The 11,686-nt window shown below is 47.5% G+C and overlaps 1 protein-coding gene across 2 annotated transcripts; it reads left to right on the top strand.

Moving 5' to 3' along the window:
* Positions 1 to 248: 248 nt before the first annotated feature.
* Positions 249 to 10,131, top strand: asxl1 (ASXL transcriptional regulator 1). 2 transcript variants are annotated; one of them, XM_079273548.1, is made up of 10 exons: positions 249 to 596; positions 1,578 to 1,695; positions 2,159 to 2,360; positions 3,472 to 3,641; positions 3,923 to 4,007; positions 4,332 to 4,498; positions 5,052 to 5,148; positions 5,515 to 5,620; positions 5,915 to 7,022; positions 7,113 to 10,131. In XM_079273548.1, the coding sequence occupies exons 2-10, from the start codon at positions 1,609 to 1,611 to the stop codon at positions 9,699 to 9,701; spliced, it is 4,611 nt and encodes a 1,536-aa protein (XP_079129674.1). In that variant the 5' UTR covers positions 249 to 596; positions 1,578 to 1,608; the 3' UTR covers positions 9,702 to 10,131. The 2 variants fall into 2 exon arrangements, with proteins under 2 accessions (XP_079129674.1, XP_079129673.1); XM_079273547.1 differs by lacking the exon at positions 249 to 596 and having other exon boundaries at positions 632 to 1,695.
* The last annotated feature ends 1,555 nt before the right edge of the window (positions 10,132 to 11,686 follow it).

Here is an 11,686-nt window from a genome sequence, read left to right as displayed (position 1 = left end):
TTTTCTTGGCAGTGCAGAAGTATTCGTCAGTCTGCGGTAAAAAATAAATGTGGATGTCTTTTCAGGTTTTGGAGAACTTCTCAGATGCACCCATGACTCCCAAACAAATCCTCCACGTCATCCAGACCAAGGGGCTGAAGGAAATGCGGTCAGACACGCACGCACGCACGCACGCACACACACACACACACACACACACACACACACACACGCGCTGTAGTAGTGTCAGCTGTTGAAGTGGTATCAACTGTTATGAAACACGCTGTTCCCTTCAACCTGACTGCTGTAACTAATGTTAGGAGTCTTCTGTGGCAGAGCTGTACCTTAAGTGTAGAACCATAAGCCCAGCACACTGACACTGTGGCTTTTTGTTCATCATTCAATCCAGAGTAGATCATTGCATTTGATTGATTATTAAATATAAAAAATATAAGAATGTTATTGATTATCTTTTGTATTTATCTAGTCTTTTAAGCAGTCAGTGAACTGATCTCACAGCACACGCATCAACTGAACGTGTGTGTTTGTGGTTATAACTGATGTTTTTTATCTCCTCCCACATGGACCACCTGTCCTGCTGCTGGCCTAAACAGGAGGTAGGTTGGAGGATCCGAGATCTTCATTACTTATATTAATAACTTATTTTCTGTAACCAAGCACTTGTCCTGTTTTTCATGCTCTCTTTATCTCTAAGGCCCATGCTTGCTCTTGGCACTGTGCTTTCATGGTTCAGGCAAACACAATGGGCCCAATACTGTAATTCTGGAAAATGTCATGGTCACCATTTCACCTTAAATAATTGGCTCTCAACATGGCAGGCGTCTCACAGCTAACGATGCGAACAGCTCTAACTATGGTGAAAGTGCTGACAGAGTAAACCGCGTTAACCTGGGAGAGGGTGCTACGCTTCAGCGGTGGCGCTGTCTGTCTGGACGGCGTTATCAGCTGTAACCACCTCGGCTGTATCGGAGCAGAGCCGCAGCCTAATCTAACCAGTGGAGCACGCTCACATGCACTCCATGCGCTAACATGGAGCAAAAGCTTGCACGGCCTGGCAATGTAAATAATACAATACACAATCAAAACATATCTCACTGGTGCTTTATTCTATCGTTCCCAATTTTCATGACTTTGTCAATCCAAAGTTCCTAATGACTTTATATCATCATTTTCTGTTTTAATTTATGCTTACATTTTTTAATAATTTGAAATACCAATGTATTGGGGTCTTGGGGGACTCCAGTCATATGCAGTTCTACTAGGTAGAATAGGTCAAACAGTCCGTTTTAAGGATTTGCCCAAAAAAGACCAATACAACCATAATTATTTGAAATATGGATACCACAATAGAAACGTTGTGGCAAAATCTCTGACAGTTACAGAGATGTTAATATCTTCCACAGTGTGCAGTGTATGGTCATATCGCCCAACATTCGCTTTCAGTTATTTCACAGAGGACTGTTTTTGCAAGCTTTATTGTAATGCAGACATGAGCAGCAGGTGCTCACTAGCACGTCTTCTGATCTGAATGTGGCTTTGTGTCCAGTCACATGAATTGTAACTGTGTGTGCGCGCAGTGGTACAGCACCCTTGGCATGCCTGGTCACCATGCTCCACTCCCAGGTGAGGGGAGACCGAGTCAAGAACAGCATCTTCTTCAAGCTGCCTGGACGGATGAGCCTGTTCACTCTCAAGGTACGCAAACACCATCCTCTTCTTTCTCACTTTACATCACCATCATGATGGGTGGCAGTCGTATATATTGATCCAAAAAGTTGCATTTGAAAAAGATATGAGACAGTTACTCAATATAGCACACAAGTTCCAAAGTGAATCTCTTTTTCTTGTGAAAAACACCTGCTGACCAACTTATTGATGAGATGCTCTAGTTCATGATACTCCTGTGCAGACAAACAGTTGGCTCAGTTGTTTAGTGTAGGACTAGTCAGGTGATCTACTGCTAAGGAGTTTGTTTACAGGGACAGTATGGGCACCAAAGGAAGCATATTGATGGGTGGCTGTAATTGCTTGTAGGGATAAATACACCACAGGGTAATCCCACTCTGTTTAATCGCATATGGTTTTGTATACTTGCTGCACAACCACAAAAATCAATTGATAGGAGAAATCGATCTGATTGTTTTTCTTCACACTGTAGAAGAACGCCCTCCAGTGGACAAAAACTACGTCGGAGTCTGAGACTCCAGCCGAGCCGGCCAGCAGCACCGCCACCCCAGCTTCCAGCAGCAGCACACCTGCAGCAGGCACGGTGGTGGCCTCTGTCGGCCCTACCGAGGCCACTGAGCAAGAAAGCTGCGACTCCACTGAGACCACTGCTGCTGCCAGTGGAGACAATGACGGTAATACTACACCACACACAAGATGCCTCTCTAATGGGGGTTTTCCATTACGGTGGGGTAGTCTCCCCAAGCCATGCAATGAAACGCTCAACTCATTATTTTTTTTTGCCATTACCAAGCGGAGGTGATGTATAAGACGTAGCCTACCATGCTCATCACTGACCTGGCTGTGTTTCTACACACTGTTGTCTTCTTGTGTTTGTTAATTCCGTGTTATGCGTTGGTATGTGGGTTTCTCTCAACCGATACAAGATTATGACTATTAGGAAAACAACTCTATTGGATTTGTTTCCCAGACCCATGGAGAAACCCTACTGGTATTTCATGTCATTGGTGACCTACCGGTACATCTGGCATCACGTGTTTACCGGCAGAGACCCATATGGGGAGACTGTATATTAAAGGCATTCACCTTTCCAAAGGTTGAATAGTTCAGGTACCAGAGTACTAGGACAGAGTTCTATAGAATACCAACACCAGTGCAGTGCTTGAGCTGGCAGTGAATGAGCATACCTCCATTATGTTCTCCTCAAACTGATTATCGTCCATAGAGTCACGTTCTGTCTATTTAATGATTTCATGTTTTTTGTACAGCATGAAACAGTGTCAAAGACCACAATGATTGTCTCCTGCTGCAGTTGCCTCCTTTCCCTCTTTAAGACTTTAATCGTGCGCCTGGATCACCTTGCTCAAGGGTACTTCAGTGGTGTTAATGTGGGAGAGGCAAGTGCTGTTGATCCTGCTGTCCTTGGGATAAAACATCCGGTTCTGAAAAGTCATTATTTTACTGAACGTCTTGGCAATTCAAATCTGTTTCAGCTTCTACTTATTTGTGCATAAAAGTGGCCTTAATGAATGAACAAATGTGCATAAGTGCCTGTATAATTTTGTACATGCAAAAACATTGTGAACATGCATCGTCAAAAATGGCCTTTCATTAACTCTATTCTATAAATATTGAGTTACATCATTCCTTAGGTTGTAGGGGTTCTCTGTTAGACTGGTTCAGACAGATAGTGCCAAGTTCAATGCATTCACATCACAAACGGCCTATAATGTTCTATGGGTGTGACAGAGTGGAGTTGTCAATGTGTTTTTCTCTGACCTGAAGCCTCGGTGGATGAGAGCTCGTCCAGCGCATCCTGCTCCACAGAACTGCAGACTCTCAGCACCCAACCCCAGACCCGCCTCAGCAGGGCAGCAGGACAGCAAGGACGCACAGACACGCAGCAGAACCAACATGCTCAACACACCCAGACCAGACTGAGCCGCTCAAGACAGGTCAGCACCATGCAGGAGGCCACAAGCTACTCCATGTTTACAGTGGAAATTACAACATGTGCTCAGTGTTTTAGAGCAATTCTACAGTGTTATTCTGTTGGTTTTCATGGATTTGAATAGTGTAGCTCCTGACAAGTTTAACATGTTATCCATGAGTCCCTGTCATGCCATGCATTTGGACTTGATCTGTAGAGGGACAGGAAAACAGTGCTGCTTAACATACGGAGTGTAAAATTGTCTACTGTGTCCACCTGTCCATCCTACTATTTGTGTTGCTACAGTCAGGGAGGCAGAGGAAGAAAGCAGTCATGATGCCTCGTGTTGTCCTCACCCCTCTTAAAGTGAATGGAGAGCATGTCCCCTCAGGTAAGAACAATCTTTTGTCTTGAGAACACCTGGATTAACAACACACAAATACTCAAAGCAATAATTCAGAATGCCTATGGGCCTGACTGGTCAGACCTCAACATTATCCTAATTGATAAACCCAACCAGCAGTAAGAATACAGAGAAGATAAAGGCAAGATGTCCTGTTAAAATGCCAAACACTGGTCAGGAAAAATGTCCCAGTGATTTATTTTTTTTATTTTTTTTGTGTGTGTGGTCTTTTGTAGTTAGCAGCATAGACCTGCATATAGCTTTAGCATCTGGCTGAGAGGCTAAATGAAACGTGTGGTTTTGCTGTGTCAGGGCCCATGAAGAGGAGTCGGGGAGGAGTGGATGTAGACTTTGAAACACCAGGCTCCATCCTGGTCAACACCAACATCAGAGCCCTCATCAATGTGCGGACCTTCTCAGCCTTCCCCACACACTCACAGCAGCAGCTACTGCAGCTGCTGCCAGAGGTGGACTGTCAGGTATGTTTTGTTTCTGGGATTCCACTGTATCCCTAGCTTTGATACCCCAATAACTACCAAACATGAATTGAATTGGAATCGAGAAAAAGTGTTCTGGACATTCAGTGCAGTAGTAGGAATAAACATCACAGGCCATTGCTCTGTGCCTTTTACCGCTGCCAGATACATCGAAGATTGTGAATTAAAAGCTAAATAGGTAGCAATTGTTGTTGATTTAAAAGAGAAAAAAGATGAAACATGAAGCATTGCTTGCATATACCTTTGATGTGTAATTGACACACATTAGCCTGTAGTGTTGACAGAATGCTGACCTGCAGTCTGTGAATTGTTGGGCAATGCAACGGCTATTACAAGAGAAATATGCATTTTGTCGGATATTGTTGCAGTGTGCTAGCCTAGTTTTTTGTATTTTAGAATTTTGTGAGGCTGAGCTCTGGCAAATGCTGTTTTTGTCATTTTATGAGTCAATATGATGCATGTGAGGTATAGGCTACTCCATTCCTCTGGTATATGGTTTTACTGCTATTTATGCATTGTGTCCACTTTCTTGCAGATTGGACCAGATGGTATGGCTAGACTGAGTAGCTCGGCTCTCAACAATGAGTTCTTCACCCATGCCTCCCAGAGCTGGAAAGAGAGGCTGTCCGAGGGTACGTGATTGGTCAATCATGGACAAGTTGCGACATTTATCTGAGAATTCTGCCAGGCTTTAATATTCAGAAGATGTTGTGAATGAGGAGTAGGCCATACACTAGAAGTACACAATCACAAACACTTCTGCATGATCTTGGTGAATCAGTCTATTCAGGGATCTGATTCAGCGAATGTCCTGTCTTTATATTGCTGCTGGTAGCACTGTCCCGGAACATTACTGCAACTGAAAACCAGCTGCTTATTTTAACAGCTGATGGGTGGCTAAATCAGGTTTTTAACAAAAATTATACTGGTTATACACTTCAAAAGGTTCAGTTTTGGAGCTACTTTTTTAAACCTTCACATGTGTTTGACACATTTAGGTGAGTTCACCCACGAGATGCAGGTGCGTTTCCGGCAGGAAATGGAGAAAGAGAAGAAGGTAGAGGCGTGGAAGGAAAAGTTTTTTGAAGAGTACCATGGGCAAAAGTAAGAGCCAACCCATTTCATCAAAGTCTGAATCCACTATTCACACAACAGCCATATTAGTTTGTCATATTCTGGTCGGTTCCTTTAAAGTTAACATTTATTAGTTGACTGCTAGTATCAATAGTATTACTTAGAGAAGCCATGTTGTAGATTTTCATTTTGACCGCTTGCTTTAGGCTGTTTTTCCATTTTTTTTCTGTCCTCAATGTAATTTAGACAACTCTGGTATAACCTACATCAGATAGGATCACAGTGTTTCTACAATGCACTAAAACGTAGTTTGTGTACTTGTAGGTCTGGTCTGACACAAGAGGAGTCTTTAAAGCTTACCATGAGTGAAGCCAGTGAAGTTGCAGCCAGTGTGCTGGACAGTGATGTGGGAACTGGTGCGCCCAAGAGACGCAGCGTGGGTCGGCGGAGGAGAGACGGCAGGATGAGAAGACGCACACGGGCGGACCTGCGTCGGCGGGCCCGTCGGACCCTCTGCAAGGCCACTCCTCCAGCCCTGCAGTCTACAGAAGCAGCTGAGGCCAGTGCCGCACTGGACAGCCCGGCAGTTTCTATTGGCTCTCCAATGTCTGACAACACAGTTGTTCTAGGGGAGGTGGTGCTGCAGGCTGAGTGTGGCGTCGAGCTCCCAGTTGAGAGTGCCTCCATAGAGCCAAAGCCCTCTCCTACTCCAGAGCCAGTCACATTGCCACCCTCCACTCCAACTCCAACTCCAACTCCAACTCCAACTCCAACTCCAACTCCAACTCCAACTCCAACTCCAACTCCAACTCCAACTCCAACTCCAACTCCAACTCCCAGCCCCAGCCCAGCCTCCACCAGCACAAACGAAGAGCCAGAAGCAGCAGCCCGCCTGCTCCCAGAGGAGGCTCCACCTATACTGGCATCCACCTCCTCACCATCTTCTTCCTCCTCCTCCTCCTCCTCCTCCTCCTCCTCTTCTTCTTCTTCTTCTTCTTCTTCTTCTTCTTCTTCTTCTTCTTCTTCTTCGTCGTCAGCCTCCTCGCCTGTTTCCTCACCCTCCTCACCTTCTGATAGACAGGGAGCGTTTGCCGCAGGCCTAGACTCTTCCTCATCCTCCTCAGCGTCCTCCAGTGCCGCAGTTGCTGCCGATCCCCTGGATGACACAGCCTCTGTGGTCACCTCTATTACAGGAGGTACCGCCACCAGCAGCCGTGAGAGTAGCCCCTCAGCCAGCCCAGCCACCACTCCTATGTCCAGTGCTCAGCTCAAGGAGCAGAAGAGAAGGCCAGATGAGACTCAGGCCTTCTCCAGCTTCCCCGAAAAGAGGCCGCGGCTTGATGACCGTCAGTCCTTTCGTACCACAATTGACAGTGTCCGTTCAGAGAAGCCACAGCCGACAACAGAGGAGCCCAAGGTGCCACCTATCCGGGTAAGACTTTGTGCACAGCAATAATTTGCCTGTTCAGCAATGAGTTGTCCAGATAAAGTTTGACTCACTGTCCTTGTGTCTCTATCTCAGATTCAACTGTCCAGGATCAAACCCCCCTGGGTCAAAGGTCACTCCACTTACCAGATCTGTCCCCGGATCGTGCCCCCCGGCGAGGGCTCGCGGCGGTCGGGGACGGGGGGCGCGCGCACCTTGGCTGACATCAAAGCCCGTGCCCAGCAAGCCCGGGCCCAGCGCGAGGCCGCTGCTGCTGTTGCAGCCACTGGCGAAGGGGCAGGGCCGGTCGGGGTCAGGCTGCGGCCTGCTTCTGGGCTACCGGATAGCAGCAATGGACGACGAGCGCGAGAGCATCCAGGACCTATCGAGCCTGGAGGAGGCGGTGGAGGAGGCGGAGAAGGAGGAGGAGGAGGAGGAAGAAGAAGTGGAAGAAGGGGAGGTGGTGGGATGGAGGAGCAGGGATCGGCTTCAGGCACTAATTCGTCTGGAACACAACTACAGCTTCTCAATGTAGAGCCGACGCCCCAGCCATCCCCTTCCCTGTCTACTACCTCAACCTCCATATCCTTTGAGCCCCCACAGACCCCAAGCCCTCCTCGAGAGGAAGCATCTGGGGGGTCAGAGGCTTTAGAGGAAGTAGAAACGGCGTCAGCCAGTGTCCAGAGTTCCTCCAATGGGCTCACAGACAAGGCAGCTGACTCGCCCACTCCGAAGCCTGAGGTGCCTGAGTCTGCTGCTGCCCCCACAGAGATGGCTGACCAGGTTTCTAAAAAACCCTCACTGGCCCCAACCTCCATCCCAGATTCCCTTCCCAGGTTCGGGGCTCAGGGTGTGGATGTTATTCAGACACTGGCAAGCTCCTGTCAGTCCAAAGAGCAGGTACAAGGGAAGGAGGCTGGGCTGGGTGGTGTTATCCAGCATGGTTCCTACCACGTGGAACCCCACGAGGTATTCTCTCGCTCAGCTGCAGAGAGACTGCAAACAGACGCATCCTCTCCCCAACATGCAGACTCTGGTGGAGAGAAAGACGATGAGGCTGGGACACATAGCGACTCCACGGAAACTGCTTCAGACTGTGAGAATGACATCCAGGAGGATGAGCAGCAGCAGCCTGACCAGGACTGGTGCCCCCAAGTGAGCATCAAGAGAAACGGCCAGCTGGTCATCTGCAGCCCTCCTCCTCAGAACCAACATCCAGTCATCCAGGCCTACGTTTCCAGCCGTCAAGGTCAGACTGTCATTCAGCCTTGCTTTCCCAATGGCCTGCCTAACCCTCAGCACAGTGGCCCTTATTACCAGGACCACCAGTCTCTCTCCACAGCCCACCCACATGGGATCATTGACACCAACGTTGTGGTCAAAATGGAACCCGGAGATGATTGTAGAGCCTCCGGCGAGAGCTCTACTGAAGACGAGTGTCGTGGAAGTTTAAAGCCCTTTGTCACTCACCCAACTCCTGCAGGTGCCTCTAAGAGACTGGCCAGCTCAGTCAGACCAGTATCCAGTGTTGAGGCCAACAACCCTTTGGTGACTCAGCTGCTACAGGGCAGCCTGCCCCTGGAGAAAGTTCTTCCCTCACACTCTGCCAACAGGCTGGAGATCAGCCGATTGCCAGGACCACAAACCAGACCACCAATGGCAAGGACCCTAGGGCCTCTCAACAGGCCTGAGGTCACAGCCCAGTCTCCTAGCCCAGAACTGGGTGCAGCCTCTCAGATCCACAACCAGTCTCCAACAGGTTGCCCAGTGTCCTGTTTGATGGAGGCCCCAGCTGCGCAGCAGTATCAGTCTCAGCAGGCTCCCGGGGCTGTCCCGGTCATCACCTCTCTGCCGCCCTCCTCATCCTCCTCGTCCTTCAGAAGCAAGTCAGACCGTAGTTCTCAGACCGCAGTGGAGTCTGCAGTTATAAAAGACTCGCATGGTCCTCAGCCCTCCCAGGGGGTCACTCCAGACAGGCCCCAGCCGACCCACCGAACCATGCCTAATGGCCCCTCTCCTCTCCATGCAGACACCTGTCCCACAGAGGTGGTGCCTACTGTTAGGATCAACTGGCGGCCCTCGCATACTCAGGCCCACCCCTCACACCAACTGCAGCTGTCTCCTGCACCCACGGTAAAGAATGAAGTAGGTGCACGGCCCTCTTGCCAGGCTCTTGCCAAATTGTTCCCCATTAAACCCATGAGTGTTACCAAAAAGGAGCTGGGTGGCTCTGTGGACGGCTACCTGAGCGGAGGGGCGATGGAAGGACTCCTCAACATGGAGATGACTTTAGCCAGGATGGCAAAGAAGGAGCACAGCAAAGCTACCTACTCCTCTGGCTCTCCCTCCTCCTCCCCCTCCGCCCTTCCCTTCCAGCTCTATGGGAAGTTCCCCAAGCATAGTGGTGTTGGAGGAGTAAGCTACACAGCCAATGTGTCAGTGATGGACAATGGCGGTTTCTCCCGGAGCATGGCAGACAGTGTGCTCCAGCTGCGCCCCCGCTTGGCCTCCAGTCAGACCACCCTCAGTATCCAGGCCTTTACTGACAGTACGGCTGAGGAGGTGGCGCTCAAGTGCTCGTGCCGCCTCAAAGCCATGATCATGTGCCAAGGCTGCGGTGCCTTCTGCCATGACGATTGCATCGGGCCCTCCAAACTGTGCGTGTCATGTCTGGTGGTGAGATAGTATGTTGGAGCCCCTGTCACTTGAGAACTGCTCTCTGTACAGTATCAGCAGCAGGACTGGGAGGCTCCAGGGTGTACAGAAGCCTGATTAGGCTAGAGCAGCCTGACAGGCAAGATTTGTCTTGTATCATATAAGTGGTCTGTATTTTCGTTGTTGCAGATTTTCAGATTTTTTTTTTAGCTGTACTTATATATTATTGTTATTATTATCATTATTGTGAATTTGGGCATGGTTGATTGTAAATTGTGCCTTTTTTGTTTTGTTTCCTCAAAAACATTTACCTCATCTTATCTCGCTCCACCAGTCATCATTTGGTGGGTGTCATTGTTTTGGTCCCCTCGTTTTCCTCAGCAAACGGGGACCTATTGTCTCTATCCGCAAAGAAGTATTTTTTTAACCATTAAAATGAGTAAATTACATTGTTTCACTAGTTTGTGTTTTGACTCATTTCATGGTTCCCTTAAACTCCTGTCTGCTAAGTACGATGACCAAATAAAGTGATCATAAACGGTGATAGGATCCTTGAAGCCTTTGATGATCACAGATACTGACCCAGGCGGGCCTGTTTGTGCAGACTGTATGAAGATTCCTGTGTGAAGGTCCACCCCGTTAAAGATAGCTGTGGTCCATGCCATGTAATACAAGGGCACAATCGCCAATACAGTTTTATTATTAAAGCAGGCACGTGCACAGATAGACCCCTAGTGGTGCTCAAGCACCTGCCCTTTTGCCCTGGATGAGAAAAGTGCCCTTTCTGCTGTTGCCCAATTTTTTATAAATATAATAAAATAAAAATGACTTTTTCTGTCATCAATTCCCCCCAAATGTGTTTCGATATCTGACGGGGCATTTATTTGAGTTCTTGTGAGAATTTCGCCCCGACATACACCGCGGCGCCCACAAGCCTCCCACGCGCCCCTCCCTCCTCCTCCTTCACTTACTGCCTACTGCGCGTGCAGTGCTGAGCGTCAGGCTAAACGGCTGAAGCCAACTTCTTCTCTGACCCGGAGCATCAGACAGACAGGTAATGACAGTGCAATACCCCGACGTTGTTTGGTGATAAATTAACAACAACAATTAGCGCCGCTGAAAACATTACGTCGCAACTGGTCCGACGTTTGCTAAAAAACAAACAAAAAACCCCTCACGAAATCCATGATTTAAAAGCCTTGCCCAGTTGTTTTACTGACGTTTGTCATGTTTAATGAAGAGAGAGGGGAGAGAGGCAGGCAGACATTAATTATTAAAAAGAAAGGTAGGTCTTAAGTTGAGCTACATGACAGTCTGGTGAGGTATTGTGGTAGGCTATAGGCTATTATTAGTGTAATGCTGCTTATGCTTCAACTGTCAGAAAACAGTAAAAACATGGGTGTGTACTGTGTTGTCAGCTTTAGAGAGATATGTAATGTCTTGATTATTATGCACAACATTGATTTATGTCATTTAAAAAAAATTGCAGCATAATGCCAAGAAAAGAGACTACAAAAACAGAAGGCAAGGCAAGTTTATTTGTATAGCACATTTCAACAACAAGGTAATTCAAAGTGCTTCACATAAAACCATTAAAAGCATCAAAACATAAGGCAAAAGAAAAGGAGATTTAAAAACAATTAAAGAAACAGTGTAAGAAATAAAATTCAGTAGTAAAAAGTAAAGGAGATTTAAAACATACATTGAAACAATAATCGATGTCTCCCTGAGACATTACGCTGTACGCAATCAACCATACACTGCCGCAATTCTGCAATTACTCGCACACAAACCACGTCTGGAAAAGATCTCTGCCGATCTGCGTTTTATAGTGTACGCCTTGCACGAACTCGGTCCCGGAGGAAATGGCGATATATTGTGCAGTCCTTTTAAAACCATTAAAAGCATCAAAACATAAGGCAAAAGAAAAGGAGATTTAACAGCAATTAAGAACAGTGTAAGAAATAAAATACAGTAGTAAAATGCAGAAATGCAGGAAATTGATTAATATATTA

The sequence above is a fragment of the Melanostigma gelatinosum genome (genome assembly GCF_949748355.1).
Source record: "Melanostigma gelatinosum genome assembly, chromosome: 8".
Taxonomy (NCBI): Eukaryota; Metazoa; Chordata; class Actinopteri; order Perciformes; family Zoarcidae; genus Melanostigma; species Melanostigma gelatinosum.
Note: the sequence above shows the minus strand (reverse complement) of the source record. Positions and strands in the feature narration are given on the sequence as shown.

Coding starts and splice junctions, on each gene's coding strand:
- asxl1 (XM_079273548.1), top strand. CDS start 1,609: ATGCTCCACTCCCAGGTGAGGGGAGACCGAGTCAAGAACAGCATCTTC. Junction 4,499..5,051: donor TGCCAGAGGTGGACTGTCAG/GTATGTTTTGTT, acceptor ACTTTCTTGCAG/ATTGGACCAGATGGTATGGC. Junction 5,149..5,514: donor GAAAGAGAGGCTGTCCGAGG/GTACGTGATTGG, acceptor TGACACATTTAG/GTGAGTTCACCCACGAGATG.